Here is a 19386-nt window from a genome sequence, read left to right on the forward strand (position 1 = left end):
AGTCTAGGTTTAAATATCTTGAGATTGGTCTTTAACTAACAATTTCCATTGGACTTCAAAAAATTGATAACCGACATGATGAAGAATTAAACAGCATGTAAGTAGTAACAGAATGAAATTAAGAAAGGAAAAGTGTATGCTGAAGAGCAAGGAAATTTTCCCGATAATGAGATCTATTAATCAGTGTAATCTCTTCTGGGAAGTGTCTGAAGCTAGGCACACTTAGAACGAGACTAGTAAATATACAATGCTACATTGGATGAGAGATGGACTAGATAACTTTACACTGATTGTATGTATTTGTATGGCATGTTGGCTTATATTAAGGCACAGAAAATTGCGGTTGATAATTTTCTTTCTGCTATCAGCATTTCCCACCATTCTGGATATCCACGCTGCTCTCTTCTCTCTCAGGCTCACAGAGGTAGATCAGATTTTTGACGCTGCACAGTCTCCCATGCCCCTTCTGGTTCCACCTGCTGCCAGATGAATTATTCCTAAGCTGTAAAACTTGCACATCATTGACACACATTCCAGAGATAAAGTATCTGTGGATATCAGACCAAGGAAGACAGTCATATGGCAACGACTTCACTTAATATCTGAGCCTTGATTCATAAGCCATCCAAGGTGGATAGAATTGTGGGAGACGGTGCTGCAGAAAGGAAATCATTGCTAAGAAATTTTCCATTCTGCAGCCCAGCATGTCCCACAACTCTTGACATCTGGAAAGTAATTGTAAAGGTTCGGTGCGGGGGTCGTGCCCTCTCAGGGGCCGTCGGGAGCCAGGCCGCCTCACTTACACGGCCTGGATCGGTCTCGGGGTGTGAGGGTCTCGGGGTTTCGCCCCTCTGGCAGGGGCTATGCCAAAGGTATACGGCCTCTGCAATGGGCTACCGCCCTCCGTCAGGGTTAGGCAGCAACTCTGGTCCGGGCTCCGGTCCTCACTGCCGGAGCTGGGAATTACAAAGTCAGTCAAGCCCACGCGCTGGCTCAGGGTGGGGCAACAAACAATAGTTCGGGCGCTCAGGTCCGTGGATCAGGAGCTGAGCCCTGACAAACTCAGGACGCCCCAGGCCCTTAGTCGGGGGCAGGGCAGCCCACAATAGTCCAGGGCGCTCAGAACCTTCCTTCAGGCTGAGCAGTAAAGTCAGGAGTTAAGGCCCGGCCCTCAATCAGGGCGGGGCAGCACACAATAGTCCAGGGGGCTCAGAACCTTCCTTCAGGCTGAGCAGTAAAGTCAGGAGTTAAGGCCCGACCCTCAATCAGGGCGGGGCAGCACACAATAGTCCAGGGGGGTTCAGATCCGGGTCACCGGAGCGGAGGACTAACAAAGTTAGTAAGCCCAGGCCCTCAGTCAGGGCGGGGCAACAAACAATAGTTCAGGGGGTTCGGATCCGGGTCGCAGGAGCTGAGCACTAACAAGCTCAGGACGCCCCAGGCCCTTGGTCAGGGCGGGGCAACAACCAATAGTTCAGGGCTCAGGACCTTGTGTCAGGAGCTGAGCACTAACAAGCTCAGGACGCCCCAGGCCCTTGGTCAGGGCGGGGCAACAAACAATAGTTCACTTGCGATGCCGGAACGCTGGCTGGAGTGGGAGGCTGCCACCCGTAAGTGGGGTGGCAGGGGGGACACAGGCCCACCCACTCCACTGTGTCCCAGCCCGGGGCCCTAAGAGCGGCAGTCAGTCTGCCGCTGTGTCGGTGGGGTCCTGACCGCAACACACCGACATTGGCTCCTCTGTTGTAGCCAGACTGGGGTCAGCTACCCCCGGGCTACTTTCCGTTTCCCCCTCCATTGGTACCTGCTCATCGCTGGGCTCGGCAGCGGGGTCCCACACCATGGGTTCCTCAGTTCGCAGAGGGTCGTCGGGGTCGGGCTGCTCCTCCGGTCCCGGGTCAGGGGGGCGCTCGGGCTCCCCCTCGAGGTACCGTGCTCGGGGCAGGCTCGGCCACTCCACTTCGGGGTGCCTTGCTCGGGGAAGGCTCGGCCAATCCGCGTCGGGGTACCTGGCTCTGGGGTGGTCCGGTCGGCCGGCATCCGGGTATCTGGCTCTGGGGAGGCTCGGTCCATCCGCGTCGGGGTACCTGGCTCTGGGAAGGCTCGGTCTAGCCGGAGCTCGCACCGGCATGTCTGGCCTCTCCGGCCGCTGGGCTCCAACTGAGTGCTGGGGCCTGGCTTTTATACTTCCTGTCCCGCCCCTTGACTTCCGGGGGGCGGGAACAGGTGGCGGTGGCTCCCCCCACTTGGGTGCCAATTCAGGCTCCTCTCTTTCAGGGGCCGTCGGTGGCCAGGCCGCCTCACTACAGTAATGAACAGCGAACATATGTAGAGAGAATTATGAAGGTCCCATTTTGGGAAGAGTGGCCTGCCTACCAATCTGGCTAACAAGAATGCTTGAAGGAATCTGGCTACCTGTGGATTGTCTGCCCAGGAGGATCCTGCAAATAGCACCGTACTAAAGACAGAAACCTGAAACATAATGATACCGGGCTGAAGGCCTGTCTAGGACTTCTTGAAGGATGTACAGAATGGCTGTTTTCTGGGATTTGCATTGTGCTCTTGGCACCAGATGTTGAATCCGGATCAGATACAGGAGTACGCTTTTAGTATCTATCCTCTCCTAGATGAAAGCAATATCTTACTGGCTATGGAGGACAGACTGAGCTTTCTAGTGTTTCCCTCTCAATAGCTAGGCTTTTAGTTGAAACCACTTCAGTCAGGATGAAGAAGAGAATCTTCAAAAGGATGTTCACAGAAGCAGGAATGGGTGCTCCAGTTTCAGCTTTACCAGGTTTGAGAACACAGGTCTCCTTGGCCAACAATAAGTTATCAGAATTACCATTGCCTGTTCATTTTATTTTCTGGACTGCCTTCCCCAATACTGGAAATGGTAGATACATAAGTAGGTCCTGAGGCCAACTATGCTATAAGGCCTGGTCTACACTGGGGAGGCGGGGGGCGGAAATCGATCTAAGATACGCAACTTCAGCTACGAGAAGAGCGTAGCTGAAGTCAACGTATCTTAGATCGACTTAGAATCACTTACTTCGACGGCTGCTGCTGCCCCGTCGACTTTGCTTCCGCCTCTCACCGAGCTGGAGTTCAGCAGTCGACAGGAGAGCGATTGGGGATCGATTTATCGCGTCTACACTTCCCATCTTTCTATCCATGGTTTCTTTTGGGTAGAACTCCCCTTCTGAGGGAATAACCATATCCCTGGCAAGGAACGCTACAGTGGCATCAACCTTCAGTATCTCAACAACAGAGCCCTTTGATTCTTGAATGTTATAGAGCCTGAGGTCACTCTTGTTAATATGCTGCCCTGATCAGGCTTGTTCCATTTATCCTTAATCACTTCCTTGAAGGAGAAGTGAAGCGGTATTGCAGCCTCCAGGGAGGATATTGAAGGGAGCAATCTGCTCTGAGGCTTACTGACAGGAGCCTGTCAGGTTTCAGAGCCAGATAACTCACCTTTCTACTGGAGGAGTAGAAGCTCTGCTGCAGTTCTGGGGAGGACTTTTGACACTTGCCTTAGGACCAGGGGCCCTCTCAAGAGGTCTGTCTCAGAATCCTCCCCACTGGGTCCCAGTCCCCAAGATGGGAGGGGAAATTTGTTGTTGCAACTCTCCTGGTCAGCTTTGGGAGGTGGAGTGGATTAGAAGCCCTGCTTCTTTTCTCCTTGGGAACCATTTTAAGATTGGCGGGAGCAGGGAGGAGGAAGAGAATTTGTGACCATCTCAAGCCTCCCCAATTTGTTCTGCAGACGCCTCCTGGGACTTACACCCCCTCACTTTTGGAGGCTCTCTCTGCTCTGCACTGGAGTTCCAGCTCCATTCCCCTACCCCCATCAGAGTCATGGCTGCCTCAGTAGAATGGTGACCCCACCTGCCTGTCCAACTCTCAACCCTGGAACCTAACGCAGGGTTACCATATTTTGAGTGTCCAAAAAGAGGACACTCCACGGGGCTCCGGCCCCGCCGCCAGTCCCGCCCAGGCCCCCGCCCCAACTCCACCCCCTCCCCTGCTTCCCGCGAACATTTGATTCGTGGGAAGCCTGAAGCATGCAGCAGGTAAGCTGGGGTGGGGGGAGGAGGCGCGGCCCAGTCTGGCCCCCCCACAACCGAGCAGCTCCCTTGGGCGGCCGGTCCCGGCCCCAGCGTCTCCAGCCTGGCTCGGCTCCTGGGGTGCCGGCCCCCGGCCCTGCACCCCCGGCCCGGCCCCGCCCAGCACCGCCGGGCCCGGCCCGGCCCCTGGCCCTGCACCCCCAGGCCAGCCCCCGGCCGAGCACCCCTGGCCCAGCACCGCCGGCCCCGGCCTGGCCCCCAGCCCAGTACCCAGCGGCGCCGGCCCCTCCCTATTTTCCCGGACATGTTCGGCTTTTTGGGATTTCCCCCCAGACGGGGATTTGATGCTCAAAAAGCCGGACATGTCCGGGAAAATCCGGACGTATGGTAACCCTAACCTAACGAAGTCAGGGACAGAAGGCTGAGTCCAGGCTGGGCACAACTCACCATCTATCAAGCCTAGGAAAGCTGCCTCACATAGAGAACAATGCTTGAATTTGACCCGGCAGAGGAGCCAACAGGGACATGCTGCCGTGGAAGCTCAGGGAAGTTTAATCCCCAAAGGGGTAACCAACCCAGGGAGGAGGAGGAGGAGGAATGCCGAGGAGGGAGAATACTGCTCCCCACTGCCCAAAAAACTGGGCAGAAAAGTTAAAATAGGAGGAGGAAGGGCAGGAGCAAAAGAAACCACCTCCGTCTGCTGCTGTGGAGGCAAAGAATCTGGCAGCAAGCAGGAGCAGTGGTAATATAACCAGACTGTGTGGTGCCAAAATGCTGATCCACCTCCGTGAGTTATAGAAAGAGAAGAGCAGCCCATACGTCCAGAACAGTGGGAGATGCTGGGTTGCAGAAAAATAATTACCACATATTCAGAACAAACAATGCTTAATTTTAACAGTGTTCTTATGTCCCATTGACATCAATAGATCATAAGTACTTTCCTAAATCAGGATTGCTCTATTGAACTGAGGTAATATCCGCTGCCATATAATGACGCAACTAGGCCATATGCAGCACAGAGCTTCAATCCTAACTTTAAATTTCCAAACAGTCTTAAGAGAGTAGTATATTTTCTTTCATCCCATGTAACACAGCAACCAAGAATATATAGAAAATTAATTTCTAAAAAACATTTAAGTGTGTTCAAAATGCCCCCATGCCAAGCCAAAGACTGTGCCACAACTTCGCTTCATACTGTTAACTTTCTGCCCTGCATCAGCTTCTCATAAAATTCAAGATTCTCACCCTCAACTGCAAGGCTCTATATTATCCTGCCTCCTCCTACAGTTCTTCTCTCAACTTTCTTTGTATCCTTTTCCACTTCCTACACAGATGCCAGTCCTTTCACCTTATTTCTTCCTTTGCTCCCTTTCTATCATGGCTCCTTCTGCACCAGTCTCCTCATTCTCACCTCCTTAGAATCCCCCTCCCCTCTTTCTTCAAATCACCTCTTGAAAATACATGTGTTTAGGAAACCCATCTACCCTTTCTTTCATCATAAGCAATGCACAAACCCTTCATATTCTGAAACTGGTCTCCCATATTTTTGTCTTGCATTTGTATACATTTCAACCGATGACACATTTAGGACACCCAAACCTTTTTTCACTAAATTTGTGTGTGGTGTTTCTCTCTCACACATATTCTTGTAACACCCAGGTATGAAGTCTATGAGAAATATTTTTTCCTTCAAAATTCTCTTACCTTGTTCCCCAGCTTGAAAACCTCCTCCAGGTTTGTGCTATTTGTATTTATCATAATGGAATCTGTATCTCCATAAATCACTTCAAGGTTCATCTAAATAAAACAAGCAGCTTTAAACAAAGGAATTACAAAACCACCTCTCTCTTACCGTACCTTATCTAGTCTCTGGGTAAGGATACAAGGGATTAAAAAAAAACAAGGATAGTGGTAGGGGTCTACTACAGACCATCTAACCAGGAAAAAGAGGTAGATAAGTCTCTTTATAAACAACTAACAAAATCATCCAAAGCACACGACTTGGTGGTGATGGGGGACTTCAACTACCCAGATATGTGTTGGGAAAACAACACAGCAGGGCGCAGACTATCCAACAAGTTCTTGGAATGTATTGGAGACAACTTTTTATTTCAGAAGTTGGAGAAAGCTACTAAGGGAGAGGCTGTTCTAGATTTGATTTTAACAAATAGGAAGGAACTGATTCAGAATTTGAAAGTGGAAGGCAGCTTAGGTGAAAGTGATCATGAAATGGCAGAGTTCATGATTCTTAGAGATGGTAGGAGGGAAAACAGCACAATAAAGATAACGGATTTCAAGAAGGAAGACTTTCACAAACTCAGGGATTTAGTAGATAAGATCCCATGGGAAGCAAGTCAAAGGGAAAAAACAGTTCAAGAGAGTTTGCAGTTTTTCAAAGAGACATTATTAAAGGCACAAGAGCAAACTATCCCACTGCATAGGAAATTTAGGAAGTAAGACAAAAGACCATGCTGGCTTATCCAGGATATCGTCAGTGATCTGAAACTCAAAAAAGGGCTACAAAAAGTGGAAACTAGGTCAAATTACAAAGGATGAATATAAACAAATAATACAAGCATGTAGGGACAAAATTAGAAAGGCCAATGCACAAAACGACATTAAACCAGTTAGAGACAAAGGGCAACAAGAAAACATTCTACAAATATATTAGAAGCAAGAGGAAGACCAAGGACAGAGTAGGCCCATTACTCATGTCTTCAAGTCACCAGGGTCTGATGAAATCCATCCTAGTTGACTGAAGACATATCTGAGCCATTTGCAATTATCTTCAAAAAGTCATAGAAGATGGGAGAGATTCTAGAGAACTGGAAAAGGGCAAATAAATATAGTCCCAACCTAGTAAAAGGGAAATAAAGACAACCCAGGGAATTACAGACCAATAACTTCAGTACTTCAGTAACTAACGGTCAGCATAGATAGTCAAGAACAAATCACGTCAAACCAACCTAATAGCTTTCTTTGACAGGGTAACAAGCCTTGTGGATGGGGGGGAAGCATTTGATCTGGTCTATCTTGACTTTAGTAAGGCTTTTGATACTGTCTCACATAATCTTCTCATAAACAAACTAGGTAAATACAATCTAGATGGCGCTACTATAAGGTGGGTGCATAACTGTTTGGAAAACCATTCCCAGAGAGTAGTTATCAGTGGTTCACAGTCAAGCTGCAAGGGCATATCAAATGGGGTCCTGTAGGGATCAGTTCTCGGTCTGATTCTGTTCAGTATCTTCATCAATGATTTATATAATGGCAGAGAGTAGACTTATAAAGTTTGCGGATAATACCAAGCTGGGAGGGGTTCCAAGTGCTTTTGAGGATAGGATTAAAATTCAAAATGATCTGGAGAAATGGTCTCAAGTAAATAGGATGAAATTCAATAAGAAGAAATGCAAAGTCCCTTAGGAAGGAACAAGCAGTTGCACACATACAAAATGGGAAATGATTGCCTAGGAAAGAGTACAGCGGAAAGGGATCTGGGGATCAACAGTGGATCACAAGCTAAATATGAGCCAACATTGTAATACTGTTGCAAAAAAAGCAAACATCATTCTGGAATGTATTAGCACGAGTGTTGTAAGCAAGACACGAGAAGTAATTCTCCACTCTACACTGTGCTGATAAGGCCTCAATTGGGTATTGTGTCTAGTTCTGGGCGCCACGTTTTAAGAAAGATGTGAACAAATTGGAGAAAGTCCAGGGAAGAGCAACAAAAATGATTAAAGGTCTAGAAAATATGACCTATGGGGGAAGAGTGAAAACAAATGGGGTTGTTTAGTCTGGAGAAGAGAAGATTAAGAGGGGAAATGACAATAGTTTTCAAGTACATAAAACGTGGTTACAAGGAGGAGAAAGAAAAATTGTTCTTGTTAACCTCTGAGGATAGGACAAGAAGCAATGGGCTTAAATTGCAGCAAGGGAGGGTTAGGTTGAACATTAGGAAAAACTTCCTGTCAGGTCTGTTAAGCACTGGAATAAATTGCCCAGGGAGGTTGTGGATGCTACATCATTGGAGATTTTTAAGAGCAGGTTAGACAAACACCTGCCAGGGATGGTCTAGATAATACTAGTCCCGCCATAAGTGCGGGAGGAATGGACTAGATGACCTCTTAAGCTCCCCAACAGTCTACAATTCTATGATTCTATATTGCATTCCGTCGCATTTTCAAAATTTGAGCAAAATGTTTACATGACTCATTATTAGTTTAACAGTAAACTATACAAATAATGCAAAGCAGGATTTTATTTAAAAGTTTAGGTTTCATTAAAATGTATATATGTAAATATACATGTATACGTGTGCGTATTCAAGGGGGGGAAATCAAGCATGAGACAACTAAGTAAACGCTAAAAGAAGAAAAATCAGGCAGACTTTTCAGTTGTACGTTTTGCCAGTTAGTATATTTTTTCAACACCATATGGGGTATAGAATACTGTAAATAAGAAGTGGATGAAAATAAATGAACAATTCTGGTCTTAAGAGTTCCACCCCTATTGTTATCAACTGTCATTTTGGCTGGCTGAGAGGGAAGAGAGAAAACACCATCAGACTGACAGACACATTCAGACTATTCAAGACAAGGTATGTTTGCTTATAGCCAACATCTTTGAAGAGTAACGTGATAGCCTGAAGATCCATTTGCGACCATCACAACACTGCTGCAAAGTACCCACATCATATAAAAGAAACATCACTTGTCTAACAAATTTCAAGGGAACCCATCACAGTCATATTTGACTGATAGATACAGTAATTAAGAGCACTACAAAGTTATCCACAGTGGACTCTGCTCTTCCTTCACCTCTTCCAGATTCAGCATTTGGCTTACAAGTCTTCTCTCTCCGCCACTTCAATATTTTTTTTAAGAAAGCTTTTGCCAAAAAACAACTCTTTCAATATGATCTGAAAAGAGTTAGGCTTTGACTCAGTCTTCCTCTTTTGTTTAGTCCTTACACGGGCAAGAAGCCTTGAAAGAGAATGTATTTTTCTTTTTGGATAAAGAAATAACCACAGTGTTCCATGTGTTTTCTATCTCCAGACTGAACTACTGTATCTGGAGATGAACACAGAAACTCCTTCTTGTGCAGAGCATTTTAGTCTGCCTCCTTAGCAGAAAAAAGCTATCATAACACCACATTGAATTATATCCAGGTCAAAACACACAAGAACAGAAGACAGGCAAGATTTCCTAGCAAGGTAGAGGTGAAAGAAGGCAACTGTCACCATTATTGCTACCCAGATATTCAGGATTAGCAATAAATCCAGTGGGATCCTATCACCTTGACAAACGAAGACCAGATGTCTTTAATGGTGGGAGAGGTCAGTGCAGTTAAACAAATCTATATTAAACTCCAAATAGCATATAATCACCATATAATAGGGAGCCAAAAACAATTCTTAGTAAAACACTAGAACACAGAGCGTAACAGGCCTCTGAGTAAACTCTAATTAGCACTGTTGCTAATTTGCTTGAAACACTCTCACACAGGCTTCAAGCAGGGGCTAGATCACATTGGTGTTAAGAGAAGGAAAAAAGCTATAATCCATTAGGAAGGATTACATTTGTAAACTAGGCATCCCAAGAAGTGATTTCAAGTTTGTTTGGGTTACAATTTTCTTAGAATAAAACATTTCACTGGGTGTGCTATTTAAGGGTTGTTGTATAATGAAAATGTTCAGCATTACCTTCTGCACCATCTCCTTAGTGTGCATCAAAATCTGAAATGAAAAAAATATTATCAAAGATTAATGTATGATATAATTACAACTTAACATATGAGAATATCCATCACATAGTTAATTCCAAATGTTTGTGGCTTTCAAAACGTGAATAAAAGAATGGCCCTACTGGGTCAGACCAAAGGTCCATCTAGCCCAGTATCCTGTCTTCTGACAGCGGCCAGTGCCAGGTGCCCCAGAGGGAATGAAAAGAACAGGTAATCATTAAGTGATCCATCCCCTGTCGCTCATTCCCAGCTTCTGGAAAACAGAGGCTAGGGACACCATTCCTGCCATCCTGACTAATAGCCATTGATGGACCTATCCTCCATGAATTGATCTAGTTCTTTTTTGAACCCTGTTATGGTCTTGGCCTTCACAGCATCCTCTGGCAAGGAGTTCCACAGGTTGACTGTGCATCGTGTGAAGAAATACTTCCTTTTATTTGTTTAAACCTGCTGCCTATTAATTTCATTTGGTGACCCCTAGTTTTTGTGTTATGAGAATAGTAAACAACACTTCCTTATCTACTTTCTCTACACCGGTCATGATTTTATAGATCTCAATCATATCTCCCCTTAGCCGCCTCTTTTCCAAGGTAAAAAGTCCCAGTCTTATTAATCTATCCTCAGACAGAAGCTGTTCCATACCCATAATCATTTTTGTTGCCCTTTTCTGAACTTTTTCCAATTCCAATATATCTTTTTTCAGATGGGACAACTACATCTGCACGCAGTATTCAAGATGTGAGCATACCATGGATTTATAGAGAGGCAACATGATATTTTCTGTCTTATTATCTATCCCTTTCTTAATTATTCCCAGCATTCTGTTCGTTTTTGACTGCCGCTGCACATTGAGTGAATGTTTTCAGAGAACTATCCACAATGACTCCAAGATCTTTTTCTTGAATGGTTACAGCTAATTTAGACCCTATCGTTTTATATTTATAGTTGGGATTATGCTTTCCAATGTGCATTACTTTGCATTTATCAACATTAAATTTCATCTGCCATTTTGTTGCCCAGTCACCTAGTTTTGAGAGATCCTTTTGTAGCTCTTTGCAGTCTGCCTGGGTCTTAACTATCTTTAGTAATTTTGTATCATCTGTAAATTTTGCCACCTCACTGTTTACCCCCTTTTCCAGATCATTTATGAATATGTTGACTAGGACTGATCCCAGAACAGACCCCTGGGGGACATCACTATTTACCCCTCTCCATTCTGAAAACTGACCATTTATTCCTACCCTTTATTTCCTATCTTTTAAGCAGTTACCAATCCATGAGAGCACCTTTCCTCTGATCCCATGGCAGCTTACTTTGCGTAAGAGCCTTTGGTGAGGGACCGTGTCAAAAGCTTTCTGAAAATCTAAGTACACTATATCCATTGGAACCCCTTAGTCCACATGCTTGTTGACCCTGTCAAACAATTCTAGTAGATTGGTAAGGCATGATTTCCCTTTACTAAAACCATGTTGACTCTTCCTCAACAAATCATGTTTGTCTATATGTCTGACAATATTGTTCATTATTATAGTTTCAACCAGTTTGCCCGGTACTGAAGTCAGGCTTACAGGCCTGTAATTGCCGGAATCACCCTTGGAGCCCCTTTTAAAAATTGGCGTCACATTAGCTATCCTCCAGTCATTTGGTACAAAAGCTAATTTAAATGATAGGTTACAGACTACAGTTAGTAGTTCTGCAATTTCACATTTGAGTTCCTTCAGAACTCTTGGGTGAATACCATCTGGTCCTGGTGACTTACTGATGTTTAATTTATCAATTTGTTCCAAAACCTCCCCTAATGATAACACAATGTGGGACAGTTCCTCAGATCTGTCACCTAAAAAGAATGGCGCAATTTTGATAATCTCCCTCACATCCTCAGCCATGAAGACCAATGCAAAGAATGCATTTAGTTTCTCCACAATGGCCTTATCGTCCTTGAGTGCTCCTTTAGCACCTGAAGCTAACTATTTCTCTCTTCTGGTAATATATATAGCCACCCTAATATTCATAGTAAGAACACAAATCCTTGGCTCACCTAGCATTAAATGGCGCTTACTTACATGTAACTGGAGGTTCTTCAAGATGCGTGGGCCCTATATGTATTTCATACAAGGGTGCCCATGTGTGCCACACATCTGAGTCCGGAGATTTGACAAACAGTGTCTGTTGGTCCTCACCTGCGCAGTTGCTCCCCTAATGCTCTGAACTGAGGGCATCGGCCAATGCTTCTCAAGTTCCTCCTATTCCCACAAATCAGACAAGATCTAAAGCAGAGGGGAAGGGCGGTGGGTAGTGGAATACAGATAGGGACCACACATCTCAAAGAACCTCCAATTACAGGTAAGTAATCTGCCTTTCTTCTTTGAGTTCTGATCACTATGTGGATTCCACATGAGGGCGACTGGTAAGAAGTATTTGAACAGGAGGATGGGTGCAAGGATGCAGTTGATATGAATGTCTAATACTGCTGTCCCCACAGCTGCAACTGCAGAAGAGGCCTGGAGTAAGGTGTAATGCTTTTTAAAGGCAAGGATAGAGCTCGAGGTAGTTGCCTCACAAATGTCCAGTATAACTACTTCAGCAATTTAGTTGTTGTCACGTGAATAAAGACAGAGTCACCTTCTGTGAGAGAATGGAAGGCATTGATTGCTGACAAGTGGATCCACAGCAAGCTAAAAGTCCTGACGTCTTGTGGAACAGGAGAAAGCCTAAAACAACAGGAATGTCTGCTGACTCTGGAGATAACTGTTCCCGCTGACAGTTCCAGGCAGAGAAACTCCTCCAATGAGCTAGAAAGAATTTTCTTGTGGAAAAACTTTCCTGCTGACACTTAGGTCAGCCTCTGAGCATGCAATTTCTATGTCTGACACCCATCCAAATACCAGGCTGTGAGGTGAAGAGGATAGGGTTGGTATGTCTGATTCCGGCATTCTCAAGAGTTAAATACAGAAAGGGTTGGATACAGATGGGAGGACGGGTTGACATTTGTAGAAGGTCAGGAAAACAAAACTGTCTGGGCCAATTGGGTGAGATATGGAACTCCCAGTTGGAGCCAGTGGTGCCAATCTTCCAGTCTCTGAGATGGAATCAGAGCTGGTACAGTCAGATCCTTCTTCCTTTGTGCCTTCCCTTCTTGGTTGGAAGATTTATGTAGACCTAATTCTTTAGGACTCACGAATGAGGACTCACCCAACTTGGACCAAGATGGGGAGGGATCCTTTTCCTTGGAGGCAGACCTAGATGAGAATCTGTCCTTATGTTATGACCATGTCCCCTACTCTTTGGCTTAACGTTTTCAATCTCTGTTCCGAAGCTCATGCTCAGAGAGGTGCTGCTCAGTCTGAAGTCCTTGTACTGGCGGTTCTCCCTGGCCTGGATCCAATTGGGGTCTCGTGGCATTCTCCAGGAGATGTTTCTGCAGATGGGGCTCTCTTCTCTAGTGGGCTCAGGGAGAAAAGGAGGAACAAATGCTGCAGTGATGTGAACCTCTCAGAGGCAGTAAAGGCAGCACTTGTGTTTATTGCTGGTGGAGAAGAAATGTGGGCAGGAGATACAGTCCTTAAACCCCAGGAATCTGGGCATACCTTCTCCATGCGAAGAGGCTCCCCAAAACAGGGAGAAGCGAGAGACACTATACAAATACTTAAAAAAAAAAGCTAAGACTCAGGTTATTAAAAATATTGACTATATATTTACAGATTTTGAAAGTATAGGAAGATCATTTCAGACACAGAAGATTTCAACTCAGGCCATGCGGCAGAAAGAAGGAACTAGAGAAGCGCTGGCCCATGCCACCCTTCATGACCTCGGTTTAGAGCACAAAGAGAGCAATTGCACAGGCACAAGTCAAACCAATGGACACTATTTGCTACATATTTCCAATCTCCGGCACATGGAGCAACATGCATACCCGTGTTTGGGATATCAGCACTGGCAGCAGAATCTCTCTATTAGCCCACCTAAATAATATTAATATAGACTTAAAAATAGTAACTGGACCTAAAGATATTCTCATTTCTAAATAATGCTTACAGAATGGTACAAGTCAGAAGGAATCTATAGTAGCTCATTCTAGTCCATTAGAATCATAGAATATCAGAGTTGGAAGGGACCTCAAGAGGTCATCTAGTCCAACCCCCTGCTCAAAGCAGGACCAATTCCCAGCTAAATCATCCCAGCCAGGGCTTTGTCAAGCCGGGCCTTAAAAACCTCCAAGGAAGGAGACTCCACCACCTCCCTAGGTAACGCATTCCAGTGTTTCACCACCCTCCTAATGAAATAGTTTTTCCTGATATCCAACCTGGACCTCCCCCACTGCAACTTGAGACCATTGCTCCTTGTTCTGTCATCTGCCACCACTGAGAACAGCCGAGCTCCATCCTCTTTGGAACCCCTCTTCAGGTAGTTGAAGGCTGCTATCAAATCCCCCCTCATTCTTCTCTTTTGCAGACTAAACAATCCCAGTTCCCTCAGCCTCTCCTCATAAGTCATGTGCTCCAGACCCCTAATCATTTTTGTTGCCCTCCGCTGGACTCTTTCCAATTTTTCCACATCCTTCTTGTAGTGTGGGGCCCAAAACTGGACACAGTATTCCAGATGAGGCCTCACCAATGTCGAATAAAGGGGAACGATCACGTTCCTCGATCTGCTGGCAATGCCCCTACTTATACAGCCCAAAATGCCGTTAGCCTTCTTGGCAACAAGAGCACACTGTTGACTCATATCCAGCTTCTCGTCCACTGTGACCCCTAGGTCCTTTTCTGCAGAACTGCTACCTAGCCATTCGGTCCCTAGTCTGGAGCACTGCATGGGATTCTTCCGTCCTAAGTGCAGGACTCATTAATAGTGCTTCAAGCTAGGAACTATTTTGTTAAACACCTCTACCTCGATATAACGTTGTCCTTGGGAGCCAAAAAAATCTTACTGCGTTATAGGTGAAACCGCGTTATATCAAACTTGCTTTGATTCATCGGAGTGCGCAGCCCCGCCCCCACCCCACCCCAACCCCCGGAGCACTGCTTTACTGCGTTATATCCAAATTTGTGTTATATTGGGTCGCATTATATTGGGGTAGAGGTGTACCTTAGCCATTGGTAAGACTGTTTAGTGGAGCTATGAATATGGTCAAAGATGGTCCCTTAACGGGACAGTTCTGATGTATAACTTAAAAAATATTTTTCTAATGTTTAACATATGTTTTCCTTGCAGCGACTAAAGACCATTACTACCTTTGTCCCCACTGGCTAGTGATAACTAAACTAATCTCTCTGTATAAATATACCAACATCATTATTATAAAGGCTTTGCAGCAGAGACTTGAAATTTGGTAGGGTGGTGGCCTTTGTGTAAGTTTTGCAGTTTCCATGAAAATCTATCCAAGTCTGGCCATTTTATAAACCTTTGGGGGGGGGGGAAGAGAATCACAGTTCACACATGCTCAGTACAGACTTAGATTTTAAGCAGCTAAATTCTTCAAAGATTCTACAGTACGTATGCTCCAACCTAAGGCTAAGGAGAGGTTACTCATTGTGTGCAGTAACTGAAGTTCTTCCAGATATGTCCTCCTATGAGCGCTCCACTTCAGAGGCACATGGGGGGGGGGGTTCATGCACCCCTGAAGGGGAGCACCCATATGAACATTACTTGTAGGGAAAGTCCTGCTTCTTCTCCAATTGCAACATTGAGCTGCTGAGGTCTACGCCAGGTCCTGGCACCTAAACTGTAAGCAGGGAGACTGTCTCTCCCCTGTGCTTTCTGGGTACATCTACACAGCCTGCAACAGCAAGTCTGAGTCAAAAGACTAGGGCTTGGGCTATGGTGGTAAAAATACCTATGTAGACGTTCAGGCTCAGGCTCTGAAGCCTAGGAAGAGAGGGTGGATTTCAGAGCTCAAGCCCAAACACCTACACAGATATTTTTTACCACCACAGCACAAGTCCGAGTCTGGTGACCCAAGCTCTAAGACTCACTGCTGCAGGCTGTGTAGACATATCCCATGACCACCCCCACTCTCCACTGGGCTCAGGAACCCTGGATAAGAAAGCTGTCTGAACCAAATGCAGAGTCGATAAAAAAGAAATTCCACATGTGGCACTTTTTCTTCCAGTGTGTTTAAAAAAATAAAACAAAAAACTAGGATATTACACCACACACAAGAACAACCTTAATTCTGAAGTTTTCCTAACTTTTAAGCGCTTAAGTTTTGCAAGCAATGTTTTCTTAACATAGTTTATATATGAGTTATGTCTTTTTCAGACTTTTCTTCAGACAATAAGAGTGCTTGATTACTTTTGGTCTTACATTGTAAATCTTCTATCACATTTTAAAAAATGTCTTCCTCTGAACACTCCAAACTCTCTCTTTTTACAGTTTAACACTCTCACAAATATGCTGAAACCAAATTAAGACCAAACTAGTGCTGAGTGGGGCAAAATAATTTCTGTGCTTATTTTAATATAATTTGAATATAACATTTGCAATTTTTGGAGGGAGATAAGGTGAAAGGCAGCAGAATGACTGTTGTAGAACTGACTCATTAAAAATATCCTATTATTAAACTCTGAAATCTGAGGAACTACTGCCCATACAAGTCTCCTTTATTTCATATTTGTGTATTTCATCATTCTTTCATGAACTATTTAACAAGTGTCTTTTCTGAATTTCAACTGATTTTAATTCATTTCTCCAATTTATCAAGAAAGCTATATTTTAGATCTCCCCAAGTATTTGCAATTTCTCTCAGTCTTGTAACATCGACAGAGTTGATTGCCACACTCTCCACTCTATCCTCCAAGTTATTAATGAAAATTTTCTGAAGCATGGGACCCAGAAAGGACTTGTGTGGTATGCCATTGATGCTTTCTCCCAATTGGGCAGCAACTGAACTATGATTATTCATCATGATTTTTTTAATGTACCAGTTATATTTTAATCTTATATAGAAGTACCATCTAATTTTCTTGAGAGAAACATGATAGTTAACAGAGAAAAATAAATACATACACACACACACACACCTTAAACAGAAGTGCTGAGGGTACCAGTAAAAGAAAAAAAAATGATACTAAAAAGTCAAAGTCAGATAAGAAGACATTTGATAGACATGAAATTCTACAGCAAAGTTAAAGTAGAAAAATATTTTTTGCAAGTTTGAAAATGTATAATTAAGGTTCCACACGCAACCTTAACTCTGACCCTATATCAGCATCCAGTCTTTAGCTAACAACCACGACTTCCCAGCTAACACTGTTTCTACATTTCTAATGACCACAAGCCTTCAAATACTGTAACAATAAAAAGCAACAAACCTCTTCCCAGCTAATACATTTGCATAACCAACCTGAACACAAGTCCATCTCCACTTCACATTTGATTATGTTGATTAAAATCACCGACAGTCTCTCTTTGGATTTATCTAGAACAGATTTTTTTCATCATACAATCTCTCACCACAGGGGTGGGAACAGTGAGAACTCTTGCATAGAAACACAATCATTGGCCACCAGAAATGTAACTGCATCAGCCAGACCTTCTTAAGAGAAAGGTTAGACAGGAGGCACACCACAGACCTCACAGCAAGGAGGGATAGAGGCTAAAGTAGCTTTAAAAGCCCTTGAGATCCTGGGCTGCTATAAAACCCAGAGCAGCCCCCAGCATAATTTGGACGATTCTGAGGGCTGAAGCTAGAACGGCCTTCCCAGGCTTACCTATAGGTAGGTGGCAGTGCTGCCCAGAATTTCCACACTGCTGTCTGCTGCTGCCCTGCTCTCAACAGTCCCCTCGCCCCTCAGAGATGCTCCCTATGACAGAGTTTGCGAGACGAGCTTCAGAAGGTAGCCCTATGGCTGTCTTCTGCTTGGTCTACAGTAGAAAATCAAGTGAGCTTAACTACATGAGAAAAATCCACACCCCCCTGAGCAGAGTAGTTAAACCGACCTAATCCCCAGTGTAGACAGCACTAGATCAATGGAAAAATTCTTCCATCAACCTAGCTACCGCCTCTTGGGGAGGTAGATTACCTACACGGACAGGCGAATCCCTCCTATTGGCATAGGGCTATAGCGGCGCAGCTGTGCCACTGTAGCATAAGCATAAACATACCCTGCTTCAGTTCCTGCACTGGGCAAATTCCACACTGCCTTACTACCAGACGTGCTGAGCATTCACAACTCAGATTGATTATAGCAACAGCTATGAGTGCGCAGTGCTATTTCTGAAACATAGGCCTCCATTTTCTCAAGTTGGGTACTGCGAAAAAAGAGGCGCGCACAATCAGTAGTATTCTTTGAAAATTTCGGTTTAAGTGATTTGCCCAGCAACACACTAGAAGTCTGGGGCAGAGCATTAAACACAAGACTATCCCCCAGCCTCAATCTCTATACACTTTGCCAATTCTACAGTGAAGGTGGCACGTGTTCTACAGGCAATTTTCACTACACTGTCCTGATATATTCAACAGTGCACAGAATAAACAGTGCTCGACAGAGAGGGATCCTGCAGAAATAAAATAGCATGTTGTAATGAAATTAAATTCATGTGATCATAAGATAGAAGAATTATGGCTGCAATTTTAACTCTCGCATTTCCTATCTTTTGATTGTTATTAAAGTTGGAGAATGAGGCACTCTTAATATGTGTACATTTCCTATCATTTTTGTTTTCATACATCCATAGATATAAAAACCAGAAGAAACCACTGTGATCTACTCTGACATTCTGCATAACAAGCCATGGGATTTTCATGAATTAATTCTTGTTGCCCCAGAGCATATCTTTTAGAAAAACATCTGCTCTTGATTTAAAAATCTCTATTGATAGAGTATGCACCTCAACTCTTGCTAAATTATTCCAATAGTTAATCCACACTATGAAATAAAAATGTTAAATAGCACATAGCCAAAAAACATTCCTGTCGGTCCCCTCCACACCCCATGAAACCCCTTTTGGTTACATTGAGACCTATCTATTAGCTAGTTCTAATCCATTTAACATGTGCCACTGTTGATTTTGTATCATTCTAGTTTCTTAATCAAAATGTTATGGAATTCCAAGTCAAATGATTTACAGAAGTCTAGGTACGCACATCAATACCATTATATGTAGCAACTAAACTTGTAATTAAAAAAAAAGTTAAATTTAATTCATCATAATCCCATGTTGATTGGCATTAATTATTTTACCCCACCCTTTAATTCTCTATTGAAGAATTGCCAAATTAGCCCTTCCATTGTTTTGCCTGGGATCAAAGTTAGTCAGACAGGACTATAATTACCTGTATTATCCAGTTTACCTTTTTTTTTTTTTTTTTTAAATATTAGCACAACATTAGTTGTCTTCCAATCCTCTGCAACTTCACTAGTGTTCCAAGACTTATTGAAAAATCAATAGAGTGTCCAGAGAGCTTCTGATCCAGCCCTTTAGAAAAAATGTTTGGATGCAAATTATCCAGATCTGCTGATTTAAAAATGTCTAACTGTAGTAGCTGCTTGTGGTGGGGCGATTACCCCACACCTAGAGAGACTGGGCTGCGGCAGGCCTAGGCGCCTNCGGCCAGGAGGAGGCGCCACAGCGG

General features: G+C 44.3%; 1 protein-coding gene across 1 annotated transcript in view; it reads right to left on the reverse strand.

Moving 5' to 3' along the window:
• Positions 1–19386, reverse strand: part of POLA1 (DNA polymerase alpha 1, catalytic subunit) — a 335012-nt gene that overhangs the window by 180785 nt on the left and 134841 nt on the right. Inside the window, exons 27-28 of the mRNA XM_034754923.1 lie at positions 9772–9804; positions 5772–5864 (exon numbers count right to left, since the gene is read on the reverse strand). Coding sequence (XP_034610814.1) covers positions 5772–5864; positions 9772–9804 — 126 coding nt within the window. The remainder of the gene's footprint in view (positions 1–5771; positions 5865–9771; positions 9805–19386) is intronic.

Source organism: Trachemys scripta, chromosome 1, assembly GCF_013100865.1.
Source record: "Trachemys scripta elegans isolate TJP31775 chromosome 1, CAS_Tse_1.0, whole genome shotgun sequence".
Lineage (NCBI taxonomy): Eukaryota > Metazoa > Chordata > Testudines > Emydidae > Trachemys > Trachemys scripta.